At 36.2% G+C, this 19,310-nt stretch overlaps 1 protein-coding gene across 1 annotated transcript; it reads left to right on the forward strand.

Annotated features, from left to right (window-relative positions):
- The first annotated feature begins 2,544 nt into the window (after positions 1 to 2,544).
- On the forward strand, positions 2,545 to 15,685 carry TMEM106B (transmembrane protein 106B). The gene is given in 8 exon segments (XM_003207101.4): positions 2,545 to 2,797; positions 5,806 to 5,869; positions 7,193 to 7,248; positions 7,251 to 7,351; positions 8,118 to 8,258; positions 8,357 to 8,406; positions 10,007 to 10,060; positions 10,849 to 15,685. Coding segments are annotated over 8 exon segments (825 nt in total). The 5' UTR covers positions 2,545 to 2,577; the 3' UTR covers positions 10,988 to 15,685.
- Positions 15,686 to 19,310: the final 3,625 nt, after the last annotated feature.

Consider the following 19,310-nt stretch of genomic DNA (forward strand, 5'->3'; position numbering starts at 1 on the left):
TAAGTAGTTTTCTAACCTCGAGCTTGTATATTTGTGCATAAGAAGTAGGAATGGCATCCTAACTCTTTCTTTGGAAGACTAATTGAATAGTAATTGAATTAAACACCATATAAGACTTCACCAAGCTCCGAAACTTAAAGGGAGTTTCATAAGTCTTGCATATAGCTTAGGATGTGGTTGTTTTGTTTCATGTGTTATTTGGGTTTTGTCAGTATTGTGTTCTGTGGTGTGTATCAGCTATCTGAAGAGAGAAAACTTAAACAAAACTGCCTTATTTCAACATTGTTTTTCAATTTGCAAAGCTGTCTCTTGACAAACTCTGAATTCAAGGAAACTCTACACGTGTTTAAGGAAACTGGAGTATATGCATCAGTTGCAAGGGAGAGACTAGGTGCAAGCACAGCTGTTACGAAAAGAAAGTAGGATGTGGGAATTTGTTGACAGTATAGAAGCTGTCAGATACAAAGATAACTCTTTCTCAGAACTGTTGTCTGACATACAAGGGGTAAAAGAACAAGGTGTTCTTAAGTGTTGGTCAGCTGTTGTAAGGTTCAGTGCTTGTTATGTGATTAAAGGGTGGTAAAGAGAGCATTTTGGAAATGCTCTCACTTGAAATTGCTGATGTTGTCATCTGCAAATTGGGATATTAATCTCCTAAATCACTGGTGGTAGAAAAAGGCTATTAAAATCTAATTATTGAAGTTTTTGCATGCTTGGCATTGAAGGATACATCTGCATTAGTATTTTAATTCAAATCGAGGGTGAGAAATGAATTTGCAGCTATCCTTGCTTGCTGCTCTTCAGTTCACATCATGGTGTGAGCTGTCTTCCTGTTGAGAGAGACTAAAACTAGATGATGTGCTTCAATTGCTAGTGGCTGTTCAGTCTCAGCAAGAGATACTATGAAATAAAACTCACACAATGATGTATAGTGGATGTTGGATTCTCAACAACTGTTTTTAATTCTAGCGTCGTTTTTATTGTTTGTCTTTGTTTGTTAATGTTGATGTAGTCTAAGTCTCCCATCAGTAGAATAGGTAAATTGAATGAGGTTTAAACACAGAAGGACCAAGGACTGATCTATACATGTGACAGTTGTTACCTCAGCTGCAAGACTTGAGTTCTGTAGCATGAAGGCTGTAGTTCAGTTACAGAGATAGTAGGAAGGAAAACTGTGCATGGAATGACTTCAACTTTTTTTAGAAAACTTTTTTCGATAGCTCATTGGTTTCAATTTTCATTTCAGTAATTTCTTTTACACTCAATGGCTCCTTAACTTACAATGTTTCAAAATTGCAACAAAAGGATAAGTAGTTTTCTTTCTTGTATGGGTTTTACTACCCTTATAGTAAATAATAATAAAATATCACATTTGCTGAAACAGTAACTGAGACCTGCTGGCAATAACTGAATTACATTTCTCCTCCTACCTCACCTAGCTTTTCTGGCAGTACAATTCATTAATGCTGGCCTTATGTTACCATTGCCATACTTCAGGTCTTTTTCTTCTGGAGTGGTTGGTCTAAAATAGTCTGACTTGCATTGCTCTCTTGATCACCTTTCTTGTGCTTCCTCTCTTGGTGTGCCAGAGTGATAATTATTAGGAAAAATTCCAATTGCAATGGAAAAAACAAAGTTCTGCATACTTGCTTTAAATCCCCCTGTTCTCCAAGACATCATCAGTGAGCAGGGTGCCTAGTGTTTCTGTTGGCTAATTAAAAGAGGTTATAGATTAAGGCTGGACAGATGGCTGCCATTCCTGGACATATATTTATTTTTTCTTATTGAGTTGTTTCATACCTGTTGTAAATTAGCAGGGTGGCCACTTCTATCACTTCGTTGTGGCTTTTGGTTCCAATCATTTCATGGTAGTTTCAGTGTGTCTGAAGAAGGATGTTTGTGAGAAAATTGTGAAATCACATGGGTAACACAAACTGTTTTTGTGATTAGTATTTTAGCAGGTCTTTAAAAATGCTATGTATTGACAGCATTAACTTTTTTTTTTTTACCCTTGATTTTTACCGTCCTCTTTTATGTTAAAGAAATCATCAGTTTAAACACCTGAAGATCTGTATTTCTATCCTGGAGATTGCTAGCTGATCCTGTGTTCTCAGAACAAATTTGCCCTAAAAAGCTTATTAAAACTGACTCAGTTGCATGTACGGGTTCTGCTGAACAATTTGAGCCTGGTTTCTGGAGCGTGTTAAGTCCTGAAATTATTTCATTGAGATCAATGTATCCTGTGGCAGTTTGTCCAGTGCTGCTTGACTGCTGTAACTTGTTGCCAGCAGTTGATTGTTCTGTCTTGGGAGCCTCTCATCCACCCTTGTTTAACCCATGTGTGTTGAGCACCTGAGTGGGTCTCCCCTGTAGATCAGACTATTGGTTTGAGACAGACTCCAGGTTAACTGGGCCCTAACACTTTGTAAGTCTTACAGAATCTAAACAGAAGTAAATAGGAGCCTAGTCTGAGTAATGATTATACACTAATAGTTACTTGATACAGAGGAGTAAATTGCAAGCCGTATTTGAATCATTCTGCATGGAAAAAACCTTCTTTTACCTTTTATTTTAGAAATGGGAAAATCTCTTTCTCATCTACCGATACATACGTGTAAGGAAGATGGCTATGATGGAGGTACAGTGTCGGATAATATGAGGAATGGGTTAGTTCACTCAGAATCACACGGTGAGGATGGCAGATGTGGGGATGTGTCACAGTTTCCATACGTGGAATTCACAGGAAGGGATAGTGTCACTTGTCCTACCTGCCAGGGAACGGGAAGAATTCCACGAGGTAAGTTGCCTTCATTTCTTTGCTTTTTTTTTTTAAGGCGTAAATTTACCTCATAGATGTGTGCACTGGTGATTATAATGAGCAATAGCAAATAACTCTCTAGTAAAAATATTTTGTAGCCATCTTTTCTTTTTAGCACTGAGCATTTTAGAGTTATTACGCTGTGTGAACGAAATGTATATCTAATCAGCTTTGACTGCCACCTGCTAGCTCTTTCCTTGTCTATACAGTGCAGCATGCCTTGCTTCTCTGCTTTAATCCCTAGTTTTTGCAAGTTGAATTTGCTGACATCTTGTTTTTTAGACATTTTGATGTATCTTTTTTTTTAAGTAACAATTTTAAACTATTTGAACAAATACACAACTCTGCAAAAGTAATTGCAAGTATTGAGAACATCTGGATATCTGTAGACATGGGGAGAAGAAGAGTGTAGGCCTGTATAAATTAAAGCTGATCTGATGTTTTCATGTAAAAAATCAGAATTAATAAAAAATACTTACTGCAAAACTTGTGAGGAACAATGCAATCTTGCTCTTCCCTTGCTTACCAATTGGCATAAGGACAGCAGGCCAACTGACTGTTTTAGAAGAACAAGTAGTGCTTTTGAAAATAGATGGGTGTGAGTGCTGGTAAGGGTGTGAAGTTAGTAGTTAATAACACTCAACTCTCCTTAGTAGATCATGCTTTGGTATTGTTGTAACTTGGAGGAGGAGAATTTCTTTTTTTTTTTTCTTTAAGTCGTATACTGAAAACCAAATCTCAGAATTATTTGTTTGAAAAACACATTCTAAAACATAACATGCTTTTCCAGGATGATTGGTATGCCCAGGATGTCCCTTGTTCTTTTTCTGCAGTAGAAAGACGCTTTCAGTACAGATATGTTTTTCAACACTTGAGCAACTGGTTCGACAGGTGACTTGTGTGCATGTCAAATATCATCCAGAGTCGTAACTTACTTGAAGCCAGAGTTTCAGGCTTTCATTTGGAAAGGCTCTGTCTGTAGGGTGTTGATAGACAAGGTACTGGATTATTTTTTTTTTTTCTAAGAGCATCTGGAAAATTAAAATCTTGGTTTGCTGTGTACCGGAGAGAAATTGAAAGCTTTACCTACAGCATTTTTCCTGGATCATGCATAGCTGTTTTTCTGCCCTCACTGTTTTCAGTGCCCTGCACTTTTTTTCACATTCCCTTTGTCCCATTTGCCCTTGCTGGGTATGAAAACACATGTATTCTCTGGCTGTTGAAGGAAGAAGCACATTGCACCTTTGCCTTCGTGATTAACGGTTTGCTTTATTGCTGCCTTCATTGTTCACTTTTCATTGAATAAAACACTTTGCTTTATTACAGTTCCTCCCTGTATGGTAATCATCCTGTATAGCTATTTAGAAATTGACCTTTTAAGGAAAAATGCAGGGTATATGAAACTGGGCAGGAGAAAGTGGTGAATGCAGTGTGCTGAGGCATGGCCTTCTGCCTTTACCAGGGGAAGGAACTGATGGAAGGCTTTGTTTTCGTTAGAACTCTTATCCCATATAGTCATAATATTGGTTGTAAAAGCACACAAAACTGATTTTAACTTGCAACTTGTACAAACTGACTGCTGTACAGGGATGATGTGGCACAGATACACGTGCTTCTGTTAGATTAAGTTTTTATATAGTTCACAAACAACTTGCCTCCCTTGGAAGCAAGTGTTAGGGCACAGGATGTTTAAACAGTTTTAGATATCAAAAGCGATTTATGTAGTAGCTGTTAAATGTTATACAACACTGTATTTTTGAATACTTCCAAATGCATAAAATAGGAAATTCAGTGAAATAATGTGACAAAAAATATCTTAACTAAAAGACTACAGAGAAGGAAGTTTGTTTGCTTCCTTACTTGAAATATTTAATACCAATGGCAATTCTTTACTTATTCTAGTGCAAGGAAAAATTCTGTAATAATGGGATTTCTGTGCTCAGAACTTATTTCTTTGGCTGGAAGACTTTTGGATACAAAGCATTTAATTTATTAAACATCTGACTGAATATTATTAAAAAAAAATTCATAAATAATAATTAAGTAGTTTGATTAAAACTGAAACTTCAAGTGGGTTATCAAAATAAATAGGATTGTCTTTTTAATTATTCTTCAGTACTTTTAAGAAAGAAATCATATCTGTGCTCTTTTAAGAAGAGAGATGAGAAATTAAGGGTTCTCTGGATCATTTCATGACTGTTACGGAAGACCACAATATGGGCAATGATGATTAAACTGTTTAACACTTGCATGAGATTGCATTTTGGTACTTGGACAGCTTTAACTTTTCAGTATAAGATTGCTGAGCTGAAAATCTGCATTAAATTGGTAGAGCTGTTTACAAGGTTGATATTTTATACTAATTTATGCTTAGCAAAGGCTTGGCTTTGTGATTCAGGTTGAAATCACTTCAGCATGATTGATTAGCTAAGTGATAGTGCTGGTCAAATTCTGTATTTGACTGAAAATGCAGATTAGAGTTCTTATTGAGGCATGTATGTACTGGTATAGATGATTCTCAATTATATCTTTTTCTATGGCAAATCACAGAACACATAAAGACAGGTGTCATCCATGTGTTTTTCAATGGATCCTCTGTGCTTGTGTTCTTGGTTTCTGACTCTACAGTCTAACATAGAGAGCTGAAATCTGTTTGGCACCATTTGGTAGAAGAAAAGGAAGCACCTAAGGTGTTTTGCCTCCTGTGCGTGAGTACAACACAGAGGCAGAATTTGTTGCTGTTTTAGTGTTTGTCAGCTTTGTGTGTTTGGTTTTTTTTCCTTTTGGTGTTGGTATTCATAGTCTTATTTCAGGAGCTAGCATGGGTACACATGCTATAGCAATGCTTTACTTGAGTCATTAACTAAAATGTAAATGTTCGTCCTAATTCAGTGCTGTAAAGTTGTAAAGGCCACTTTTTATTTGAAGTAATAGCAAAAGTAATGACTCTTCTTGTTTAAATTCTGAAACACTGTTTTTATTTCTAGGGCAGGAAAACCAGCTGGTAGCATTAATTCCATACAGTGATCAGAGACTAAGGCCAAGAAGAACGTAAGTTAATAGTTATGATGCATGAATCTACAGTATTCACATTCTCATCTAGCTAAAATTTAATAATTCAAAAGAGATAAGAAGAATCAAGCAAAATCACTAACTCTGGATTATTTTTTTCATATTTGGTATTGAAAGAACTCTGCTTGTACTATCAACCTCTGCCTATAGCTCTTGCAGGAGTTATTTATTAATAGGCGTGCACACAACCATCAAATTATGTCTTGTGAAGTTGGTAATACTGCACGATGTCTACATGTCAGATTTATCTGAATATCAACAGTTATTTTGCAACTATTTATCACTCTCTGTAGGATGGATCTAAGCAGATGCTTAGTCTTCATTATTAAAGTTCAAATCAGAGGAAGTGTTAACTTCGGGCCACTACTACAAAATAAGTCTCCTAGAATTAGTTTTTAAAGATCTGAGTTGCTAGTAGAATAAACAAGCTTGTCTTTCTCATATAACATAATTTAAAAAGATGTATTTTCTTCTAGGATCTACTCAACACTGTAATTAAACGGTTAAGGGTTTCTTTTCTCACATACATGTTTTAAATCTTTGGGTGTCTCTGTGATAAACAGTAAATAATTGATGTGGAAAAAAATAGGGTAACTTCACATAATAGATAACAGATTATGAATTTGATATAGAAGTAGTCTAAATTTGAGAAATATTCATTTAGTGTTCTGACTTTGAGAAAACTGCAGCTGATGTAGAGCCTTTTATTTGTGTATTTTTATTGCTTAAAGTCCCTTCTTCCTTTTGTGTTAATTTAATTGCAGATTTGCAGTTTCATAGCAGGGTTCTAAGATGTTCCTGATGCTTTCCCAGAAAGTGGTGTGTTTCTTTTTGTTTTGTTTTGTTTTTTCTTACGAAGAATCCCAAGTAGAACAGAAGTATTATTCTTTTCTGGGTATGTTTTGGTACGAGTACAGCCTGCTGAAGATTCTTGCAGAATGAGGAAGGTTCTGCTATAAATAAACTTTAAAGGAAGTGCTTTTATCTAGAAGCAAATGAACATTTTCCTCTTCTGTTTACCTCAAATTTGTGAATGTTGGGATAGCAACATGTTTTGGAACTTATTTTTTAATAAACATGCAAGAGTATCATCTCTATTTGTGATGTAGACGTGAAGTGCAACATATTTTCCCATCTCATCCCCGCCCTTTGGAAATCAGTGGCAGTTCAAAACAAGCTGAATGTAGTTGTATTGTTTAGTCTTGTTCCTTATCACTTAAACAAGAGGAGCGGTGTGTTATTTTCCTTTAATATGCTTTTAACTCTGGAATGTGCTTTTTTTTTTTCTTTTTTTTCCCACAGAAAACTCTACGTGACTGCTTCTGTAATTGTATGTCTCCTACTTTCTGGACTGGCTGTATTTTCTTATTTCCTCGCTCAGTCGATGTTGAATACATTGGTGTGAAGTCAGTTTATGTCAACTATGAACAGAGCAGACGTATAATATATTTAAATATTACGGTAAGACTGTCCAGCCATTTGGATGTTTGCAGTATGTGCAGTGAGAGATGCTGCTGGGACAGTTTAATTTACATAGAAATTGTGGGCTAGCTGGTGGACTTAGTGCCTTGAGAAATATCAGCAGATACAATGAGCAATTTGAAAAATGTAACTGGACTTGCTGTGACTGCTTCCTGTAACTATACAGCTGCAGTTGTAGGCTACCACTGAGTCTTCTGATTTCATGGGAACTGTGACTTTGAAGTTCTTTTGTTTATTTTGGGACTACAGGTGGAATATGGATACAGGAATGCCATTCAGCGACTGGTATTGTGTATCTGTCAAAACTGATTTTGAAGGAAAAATTATTTCCTACTCATCTTAAAACTTCAAGAAGTTCTTTCCATACACTTTTGATGGAATTCTTCATGGTGTCTTTGAATAAAGCAAGTAGCTATGATAGGAAAAGTCCTGAAATAGTTAAATTTCATGGAAGGAATAACTGAGAATAGAATGAAAAAGTCAGTATTTGTAGGGGAAGGAGGTCATCAGTGGAATTGTGAATGTATTGGGAAGCACAGTCTTCAGCCCCTTCTCAGGGGTACTTCTGCAGAAGTGTTCGTTCTCTTCCACCTTACCCCAAGGAGATCTCAGATGACAGGAAAGTATATTTGCATGATTTCAGATATTATTATTTCATATGTAAGTTCAAAAATTTGTGCTCCTCAGCATGAGAGGTTCTTAAAGTTTTTTTTGTTGTTTGCTTTTTTGCTTTTGTTATTTACAGAACACGCTAAATATAACAAACAACAACTATTATTCTGTTGAAGTAGCAAACATCACAGCCCAAGTTCAGTTTTCAAAAACAGTTATTGGCAAAGCACGGCTAAACAACATCACCAACATTGGTCCTTTGGATATGAAACAGGTAAATAGCATGGGCTTTTTGTAGTTGAGTGTATGTAAATCTTCATATTTGATTCTGCTCAGTTGATTTTTTTTTTTCTATTGCTTTTTTTTTTTTAGATTGACTATATGGTGCCCACAGTCATACAAGATGAAATGAGCTACATGTTGTAAGTATATCGGCCTCTAAATATTGCCTGTGCCTTGGTAAAAGTTATGATGGTTATGATCTTGTAAAATGAAATGTATTTCAGAGCTGAAATGTGTTTACAGAGATGGTGTGCCATTTTTTTTTTTTGCATTAATTTAATAGTACTGAAAAATACTTAAACTGTATTATTTTTTTCGGTGGTTTCATATGCTAGCTTGCTGTCCATGGCTCAGCACTTTAAATGGTATCTCTATTTCAGCTATTTTAGGCCTTGGTAATAGCGTGGGCCAGCTACTTCAGTGGTGGGAACATAAATATGTTCCTATAATACGTTCACTAATAAGTTTCTCATAAATTACTGTTGTAGAGGGAAGCCTATATTAAATTAGAGGCTAGCATTTATTTTCAACTCTTCAGACCATGTGTTTATGATGGTAGGCAGTGTTTATAGCCTTTATTTAAACTTCAAGCTGTTATTGTTTGCAGTTTCTGGGAGATTATTTGACCGATGACTCATATATCTTGATAATAATACTGAGTATTGTTCTCCTGTGCTGAAATTAACTCGTTCAGTTTGAACTGTTAACTGTTGAGACTTGGATGCTGTGTGCAGTTGCGGATGCCAGTCCTTTTGAGTGGGAAGCTATAAGAGAACCTTATAGCTTTGAAGAGTTGGAATAAGATGGAACAGGTGTGAGACAGAGAAGTGGAGTCTAACTTCAAATAAATGTAAAGCATTGTATTTCCATCACCTCTTAAAGACCTGTAGGTTAGTGGTTAAGTGATCCTGAATCTTGTGGATCTACTCACCCTCTGAATAATTCTTCAGTGGACTGTGCTGTTGTTTTAACTTCAGTAATGCTATGAGAGTGTTGCAGCAGTTGTTGAAGTTTAATTTCAAGAGAAAGTGTATGTGCTTCTGCAAGTCTCTGTGTATCTGGTATGTAGGTACAGCTCAGAAAACACAGGTCTGTAAAGTTTATCTTGTAAGAAAACAATATCTGCTGTTGCAGTCTGCAAAAATCACTTTGTATAATAGAGAAGGAAATTATTGTAAAAACACATTGGCGGTTTTCTAAGTTTGTGATATTTTGGGGGCAAGAATAAACCCTAGGGACTTTTTTAATAGAAATGGCTGATCTTACATGGAAGCATAGTGAAGCTAGAATAACAATCTTTTATGGTAAAATTTCCTGTCTGTATTTAAATCTGGTAATGTGAATTGAAATTGCAGCAAGTGATGCCCATATGCTTTTATAATAGAGTTCTTCACTAGGGAAGACATGCTGTGATTTAGTTCTTCGGGTTAACTTCTAGCTTCTGAAAGAGAGTGGATGCTTCACAAGACATTTTTGTTGGCAAGTATTTCATGTAAGCAAGTACATGTGAACATACTTCTTGTAAAAGCAAGACTGTGTGTATAAGTAGATCTAGACTGAGTACATGCTCATGGACATATTTTTTTTTTTTTCAACAAGTGCTTTTGTTGTCAGTACTAGTGACTCTATAAGCTCTCTGTGTACAGATAGTAGGATTTCTGGTTGAAGCAACAATTCTTGCTTTTTAGATAACTGTGTAAGATGTTGATGTAAATCTAATAGCTATTTTTCTTTTTTCAGTGACTTCTGTACTTTAGCATCAATCAAAGTGCATAACATAGTGGTGATGATGCAGTAAGTATGGGAATTTCCTATTTGTTGGAAGCAACTTTAAAAGCCATGTAGTCCTCACTGAAATGTTATTCAGAAATGTTTAATCCAGTTGCCTCTATATCTTAGATAAAATGACATCAATTTACTTCCTAGTGTAGTATCCTCAGTTCTTTAAATGGAACTGTGGAAAGATAACTTCTTTTGGCAGGGTCTGGTAGCATAAAAGTACTTGCGTAGCTGCAACCATTAGCACTGTATCTGCTCTGCAGCTGAACTGTGGCATGGAGTTCCTATAATCTCACAAACTTTGTTATGAGCTTGTATTTATCAGCTGCTGTTCAAAACTTTCTGAAAATCTTACGACCTTGAGTCAGTCAAAGGTTTTTAGTACTCTGCCAGAATCTGCTTTTTGTGGCAGATTAAATCAACAGCTGCCTGTTTTGGGTGGCTGGGAGGGATGGTGTGTAGAACAATGTTTGTGTAACTTCTGTAACTGTTTTTGTTCCCCTTTCAAAACCAAGTATTAATGATTAAACCCTGGCTTTGCTGTCTTTAGGAAAAAACTCTGCTCAGGACTTTTTTTTTCCTTTGTGACAAAAAAAATCCGTGGCTTGTGAAATTTGTGATGAAAAATTTTTGGATTGTGTTAACTGGTATTAGTTTTTAACTTTTTAAAAAACTTTGGTCCTAACATTACATGTTTTGTTCTAAAACTTTATTAAAAACCTACTAATGACTTTATTAAAAACCTATTAACGACTTTATAATCCTTTACAAAACAAGCATCTCTTCTGTTTTGTGTTTCAAAGAGTGACGGTGACAACCTCTTACTTTGGCCACTCTGAGCAAATATCCCGAGAGAAATACCAGTATGTGGACTGTGGAGGAAACACAACCTACCAGCTGGGCCAGTCAGAGTATTTAAATGTACTTCAGCCTCCTCAGTGAAAGCACCTGTTGGTTAGTGTGGAATGACTGCTCTTGATGCTTGCAGAAATCCTTTAAATAGGACTGGTACTTTGTAAAGGAGAGAATATGTGCATGTTATGCAAAAGAAATGTGGTGGTCTGTTCACTTTAATTGCAAGGAGGGAAAAGTTCCAAAATGTATATAGATGCACTTGTTAAATGTTGTGTTTTTCCCCTTCTGTTTGCTTTCTGTTACTGTAAACACTTCTGTCAAGGTGTGTGGTTGAAGGGAGAGGGGGAATTACAGATTGTTGAGCTGAATTGGGACCTTTTACAGTGTGGTATATCAATTTAGAGTAATTGTGTGTATTTGTCTGTTTAGGTGAAATGTGTCACTAATGAGCATTTTAGAAGAATTGATACTCATAACTTCTAAGTTTATATTTTCAGTTCTTGATATTTGACTCTTGAAACTTGCAGTATAACTACTTAAGTAACAAGATTGCTTTGAGGGACCTGGGTGTGAAACTAATATTAGTAAACCAGTGGCAATATTTCTTTGGTTGGTATTCTACTTTTTGCTATATTTGATCAGAAGTGATATGCAGACTGTGAAAGCCAGGAAAGCTCTCATGGAGGACACTATACTTGAATGTGCAACTTTTAGAATCTGGCATCCTCTTGTTCATATTGACCCCTGCCATCTCTGGGATGTTACAAGGAGAATGTATGTTGCTAGATTTAAAACAAGGTTTAAAAAAAGAAATTCCCCCTACCAAATCATTGCTGAAGGAAAAAAGGAAAAATTCAAGACTGGAAAGTGAAGGAGTTAAGGTTTCAACAGTGTCATTCCATTCTTTTCTTTTTCAATTAAACTTTTGAGTACAACTATTAAAATCAGAGTTGTATAGTTAGGAACTAAGTGGAAACCTGTTTGAGCATGGGTTTGGGCAGCTAGATGTAAATCTTTAACATTTTTATTGCTTTGATATACTTTGTATCTAAGCTCCTTGTCAATGTTAATACCTTGGGGTGTTTGTACTTAGTGCACGGGCTTGGAAAGCAATGCAGTAGTTACCTGAATCTCCTGAGTGCTCGTAGTTCACATCAGTTGTGGGATTAGGATATACCAACTCCTTCTGAATGAATAAATGTTAACTTAAAACAAAACTAATACAAAATAGTTTAATTGGTTTAGTTTGCACAATTCTGGGGTTTCTATCAAATGCAGTAACTGTAAATTTCAGGTTTGAAGTTGCTCAACTTCTAAAAACTGACTGTTCTAAGGGCAAGGTGCAAAACTTTTTAGTTAACTAGATTGGGATTGTTTTAATTCTGAATTAGGTGAAGCTTCAAGAAAGTTCTATTGAGACATTGTAATGAATACAAAATTTTTTGAAATGCTGTAGTTTTTATGCTTCCCATCTCCTGGAAATAAGCTATATAAAATGATTCAGCAATAAACACTATGGAAAAAAGCTACAGAGTAACTTCTTGCAACTAATCATCCTTTATGCTGCAGCAATTTGGTGAAGTTATGTGTCTGTATTATTCTTCATCAGTGTTCTTCAGGTGGACCTAAAGGTGGTGATCGGGAAACATATCAGTTAGACAAGTCTGATATATTTTTTTTTAAGGGGGGAGAGAAAAAAAAAAGTATACAAAAAAAAAATGTCTGAATGCAGTGAGCACTTATCCTGAATGCCTATGAAAAATCTGACTTATATTGGAACATAAACTGTCAGTTTCCTGTAGTTTCTGATAGAACTGAAAAGTTGAGTTTTGGTTTAGGAGAACTTCAGTACTGGAATAATTGATTCCGATGACTTACTTTACTTACGTTTTGAAAGTTATTCTTGTATCTAGGCACTTAAAAATCTCCATTGTGTCTTAATCACAAGGCAAACAAGTTCACAACTGGCTCTCCTGGTCTTCCTAGACTTGTGGATCAGGTTCAGTCTTGTGGATGATACAACGTGTGCGGAAGCTAATCTGACAGTCTGAAAAGATAGAGCTGATAACTCAAGACCAGACTAGTAGGAAGCTGGCTAAAAGCAGAGAAGTAACATCTAATATTCTATGTGACATGGAAGGATTCACTTCTGTTGGAGCATATGGGAAGAAATCTGTTTTAAACCATGTTGTATTTGAAGTCAACCAGTAAGCAGTATTTTTTCCCTCTGTGTCCAAGTATTTAAGCCTCAAGTTTGTTGTATTTATTTTTTTCTTGTTTCATGTTGATGTAGAAAAAAAGAAAACAGCCCTAGGCAGATACATATATACATATATATATATATTTTTTTTTGTACTAGTTTAAACCAAAATTTTATTCAAAGGAGTAAAAGTAATCTAAAATAACTGGAATGGTGCAATGATGTACTTATTTGGTCACAGTAGGTAGCAGATGCTGCTTGAACAAGTGTTTTTAGGGATTTTATGCTTGCTTATGTGGTGTTGTGACACAACTCAGACTGACATTTGAAAGTTTGGCAGACATGCTGAGCAAAATGCATACTTAATCTGTGAATCTCCAACTGCTTAAAATGCTCTATGTTATCTAATTTAAAATAAAATGTGCTGAGTGGGATTATTCTTTCCATGGATATGGAGGGATAAAATATTATTTTTAATAACTGCTTATCACCTGGGATACCTAATGGGTGTAAATTTTAACACTATTAATTTGTGGTGGGATTACTGAATAACTAAGATTTCTTACCTGAAAGTAGAATCTGGTAGAGTTGGTGAATTTTCAAATTAAGTAATTTACAAGAGCATTAAAAGCATGTTACTTTGTGCTTGCAATAACTGTCAGCATGTTGTTAACCAAACAAAGTTTTGCAAACAAGCTATGATTCAAATGAAAGACCTCTTATAGCCTCATTTATTTCTATTGATTTTTGTTTTGTAACAAATGAGAGCCTTATGGTCCACTGTTGTCCAAGTAGTACAAATTCTAAATTCTTTCCAGAAGTTCAGCTTGAAGAACCATTGTCTTTCCCGATTTGTTTTCATCTTGTAAGAGGTTTTCTGATGGATTAACTTATTTCTTTTTCTGAAATGATGAGTATTTCACTTGTAACTTATCCCTTAATCTTAGAATATGATCAAATGCATACATGACAACATTGCATTGCTTTATTTCAAGGGATTTATTTCTGGTATTCTTTTCACTGGAACTATTTCTTGCAATTCCTGTAGTAAAACCTATTGCACTTTAAAATAAAGCTCTTTTAGTTATCTGTTGAAACAGTGGTTCAGGTATTGTAGTGCAATGGGACAATCCAAAACAAAAACCTTAATGTATTCCATATATAATAGGTGTAAAATTTCAAAATTCGAAGTTAGACTATTACGAAAAACTTAAATGAGTAAGAATGATAGCTGCTCTGACCCACAGAACAAAATTAGATTTCAATATGATGCTTTAAAAACGAGTGAGTGAAGCCACTAAAACTTGAAGATTTCTTTATCCATCTTGGCATATAGGGGGCAATTGCTTGCTGCTTAATTTCATGTGAAAGACAAGCATTAAGTATCTTATCCTGTCTAGTGCAGCTTTGAAGTTCTTAATGCACTTCTGGTTTGTGCATGACCTTGATGTTAACATTGTGGTATATTTTGCAGCCTTGTGCTGGCACAGTTAAGTACATGCCTCAGTTGACTCTTTCAGTTTGTCCTTGAAGTCCTTCAAGTGAATAAATTTCTTCATAGCAATTCATTGCAAACATGACTAGTCCTTCTAGTGTGTGGTTAACCACAGAATTTCTGAGCTCTACGATTGAACTGTTAGGGTCTTTAACCATCAGACTGAAATGTTGTGCCCACATGATGGGAAGGATGGTTCTTGTAGTAGTACAAGAGAGATTTGTAGACTTGAAAAAATAATTTATTTCTTTATTTCTTGTTTGCTATTTGAAGCTTCCTTCTGGGAGGTTCAGTTGTGGTTTTGCTTTTTTCCCCTCTACTCTCTCCCCAGTCTGTAATGGGATAGCTGTGTGTTACCGTCTTATGAAATGGGTGACTTGTTTCTGAGTCAGGCACCTACATGAACCTTCACATCAGTGGGACTGGACAGGTAGTTAAGATACAACTAAGGCTAGCAGTAGTACTCTCCTCTGAACTAAATTTTTCTATTGCCTCTAACAAAAAGCCAAAACTCTAGCAATGCTTCTAGGCTTATTACTTCTGAAAGGGAAGGATGAACAAGATGAGTGCAGCCAACGTAATAAAATCCAACCAAACATGTTAAAAACAATTATTTGGGTATGGCAAAAACATCTGGTATTTGTCTACACAAGAAGCAGTCTTCCTTTTTTTTTTTTCTTTTAAATCTTTAAATGGAGATTCTGGTAATGAGGGAGATTGCTTTGCTGCCCCTAAAGCTTTTGTCATGCAAACATGGTTTTCTGCCTTTGGGTTGGTCTGTTAGACAGGAGCTGTTCTCTGTAAGAAATCTGTACAGTTAGAGCTAGTGTGTCCAGCCCTAAGGCACAGTGTGAGACCTCTGGTGAGGGTCTCACAGTGTGGATGTGTGTTTTTTGGATACTGAAACTGCTTTTGCTTTGTGTGAGTAGGGATGTTTACTGCCAGACATGCAAGCATTATGGTGCCTAAATATTTTGGGCCTAACCATGAGTGATTTAGTTCGGGGTTTTTTTTGTTTCGAGTAAGTGAACTTAACCACTGTTAACATCCACTGTACAGAGTGTGCATATAATAGCTTGAACTATGTATAGAAATACTAATGAGTTATAACTATTTTTGTAACTTAAAAATTGTAAACCTGTTCTTGTAACTGTGTGGCAAACAATCTATCAACTTCAGCATGATAAATAAACACTCTTAAGGGGTATTTGGGATACGTAAGACACAAGCTATCTTAATGCAAGTTAACTGAGACGATGGATCTTATTTAGAGGTTCAAAATCTGAATTTAACTTCATTATGGATATTTGGTTCTAAACAGAATTGTTTGACTCAAAGAATGATATTAAATTTTCTATTAAAAAAAAAATAGTCTGGGTCATGAATCTTTTTTTTCTTTTTTAAAACTGACTTCATAGTTTTCTTCTTTCTCATTCCCCTATACTTTTCATGCAAGTTTTCATCTAGTTTCAATGGTGTCATTTCAACTTTTTAAAATTATTGGCATTCTGTAGTGTGAGAACTCTGCAGTCTACCATTTTTGATATTATGTTTTAATGTGTTAGGCCTGTAATAAAGTCTAGTAAAGCAAAGCAGCATATGTGAATGATTTACTGCTGTCTGACTTTGGACTACTAAAGAAACTGACTCAAAAGCCAAGGCTGTTGTGATGGGTTAACTCCAGCAGGCAGGTAAGCCCTCACCCAGTTCCTTGTTCACCTCTGCCCTTCTGCGGTGAGGGAGAGAACCAGAAGGCAGAACAAGAAAATTCATGGGTTGAGATAAAACCAGTTTAATAGGTGAAGCAAAGCAATGTGCAGAAGCAAAAGTAAATCAGGAATTTATTTTCTGTCAGCAGGCAGGTGTTCACAAGGGGAAGACAAACACCATTACCCCTAGTATCCCCCTTTCTTTTACTTTCACCAAGCTTTTATTGCTGAGCATGACCTGCTGATATGATATGGAATATTCCTTAGTAGGTGTTCAGCTGTCCTGGCTTTGTCCCTCTCAGCTTCTTTCCCTCCCCAGCAGTCTAATTCCTGTGGGGCAAGGAGGAAAAGGGTGGAGGCATTGAAAAAGGAAACCTCAGTGCTGTGTGAGCTCTGCTCAGCATTAGCCAAAAACACTCACATGTTATCAACAGTCTTCTAGCCACAAACCTAAAACATAGCATCATAAGGGCTGGTATGAAGAAAATTAACTCCATCCCAGCCAGATTCACTACTCCTATTTACAGTGTTATTTTATGAACCACTATTGCCTAAAAGCTTTAATCTTTAACAAAGGCTCTATTTGATGCATTCATAGCATGTTCTTATGCTACACGTAATCTGTTACAGATGTTTTGGAACGCTTGTTTGTGTTTTTTTTTTTGAATTTGTGCTTAGAGGAACCTATTTCTGTATATTTATGAAGGCTACATTGGTTTTCTGCTCTAAATTTAGTGCATAATTAATGGAAGCCATGAGCTGTGGAGTTTGGGGTTTGTGTTGTTTCAGTTTGTGGATTTCTTTAAAGAAGGAGAAAGTTAACTCTTTAAACTGCAAGTTAAGATGGGGAAAAAAATAACAGTCTATTTTCTTTTCTATACTCCTTTTTCCTTCCCAGAGTTGTCCAGTTTCCTACTCGGACAAGCCCTCTGTTGAACACTATAAATTGGAGAATCGGAAACTGCACTGTTTCACTATGTGTAAATAAGAGCTGAAAGACCTGTGAAGAGCTGCTTCTCTCTTGTGCTACCTGTATCGCCTACCTTGTGTTACCTTTAGCTGTGAAAAATTTGTTTGGTACGAATACTTTATATAGTTTGGATTCCTATTGTTTTATTTTCCAGCCAGAGTAGTTAGAGGAGCGCAAAAGCGAGTTCCTACCAGGCGAATTTCAAACTCTGTCTTGTCACATTCTGAGGAGCGTGAAGAATGCACTTAGATGGGAATAGGTAAGCAAATATGAATTTGGACAAGTTTAAAGACCCAAAATTTCCTAGCGATGTACGTTTGTCAGTGTAACTAGAGAAAGATTTGACATCTTAAAATAACCTAGTTTCAGAGATATGACAGTGACAATTTTTGAATGATTTTGGAGGTTTCTCTGGCTGGCTGTAGTTTGCTTTTCCTTTTATTTCTCAATTTCATACAGCTTTCTATATGACCGTGAAACTGCGCACATACCTAGAAGACATTATTGTGCTAATGTGTTCACCTGAGGGAAGATTGTGTACACCAGTGATGAATGACACTAATTGCCTTCAAGTGTGAAAATGATGTCTATCTGGCAATGTAAAGAATACCAAATCACATGTTTAATTTTGCTGGAAGTCTCTTGATGTCAGATAAGGTAAAGATCCCTCTATATCTTTGTTTTGGTTTTGTTTGTTATTCTTTTTTCTTCCTGCAGGAATCCCTGCCTCTTAAGCCTGAAAGCTGAGATGACTTGCTCAGGTTTCCTGTCTATGGGGAGCAGGTGCCACACAGTTTAATGAGCTGTCATGGGCTCTGCAGAGCTGACACAGCTCCATAATGGAGCTACTTTTTCTTGAGGCAGTCAATTTTCTTGAGGCAGTCGATCACCTAATACAGCAAAACTAGAACTTGATTAAGGAGCTTCAGCATCACTGTAATGTAACATTTCACTGACTGCAGATATGGGTATCTTTCCTGAGAGGTTTTCAGGAAGAAGCAATGCTTGTAGCTGCACCAGCCATATAGTTGAGGTAGAAGAATAAACATAACTTGCCTTTATTTCACTTTTCCTTTGACTACCACACCATGATACTGTTGTTCTCATAGTGATCAGAAGAGTAACATTAGAGTTACCATGATATATGTTAATGTCTAGAAATACAATAGGTTAAAAACCTACTGACTTTTTCGTATCAATTCTTAGATGTTTATGTTCTACAGGGATATGTATAATTTCTTGAATGCTAAATATGTTTTAATTTTATTTTTTAGGAATATTACTGGCTGTCTGCCTGGGAATCCATTTAAATGATTGAATTTGCTCACTCAATTTGTGACCATATTTTTCTTTCAGTGTATTTAAACAGTGTATTTAAACACCTAGTGCTATTATGAGTTAAGAACTATTTCACTTCCCACACTGACAGTGATTTTATGATTTTTTTTCATCAAATATGCAAAGAAATGTTAAAATAAATCCTAGAAGTCCAAATATTGTCGCAGATTCCAGAACTTGCACCATCTGCAGCTACTTCTCGCTGCCTCTCCTGTCCCAGAGATACGGCAGAGCTGTTATTTCTATTTTAGCCTGATCTGTGACCCAGCAGCCCAGACTAATTTGTGCACAATTTATGGTCAGGAGAGCTTTGCGGCTTTGACATCTCTGCCATTGTGCACCAGGATCCAGTTCTTCAGTGGTGGTGTTTGTGGTGGTGATGGCTGGGGTGTTGCCTTGTGGGCTTTGGGAGGGCCAGTATAATTCTTAGAAGCTCCCATTCTTTGATTTCTGTGAGGAAATGAAGCTGATGTGTGGACATGCCCACAGTCCTGCTCTGATTTAAAATGAAAGCTGGCTTTTTCAAACGCAGGAGGGATTCTATTTCTGTCTCAAAAGAGCAGCAGAAATGCTGAATACAACTCAGTTACTTCGTAACCTTGATGAGAACAGCAAAATTAGGAGCTGGAAGGTAGGGACCATGGAGGAGTACATAGGGTTCTATTCCAAAGTGCAGAACATCCAGTCCTCCCCCCCTC

The sequence above is a fragment of the Meleagris gallopavo genome, chromosome 6 (assembly GCF_000146605.3).
Source record: "Meleagris gallopavo isolate NT-WF06-2002-E0010 breed Aviagen turkey brand Nicholas breeding stock chromosome 6, Turkey_5.1, whole genome shotgun sequence".
Classification (NCBI taxonomy): Eukaryota; Metazoa; Chordata; class Aves; order Galliformes; family Phasianidae; genus Meleagris; species Meleagris gallopavo.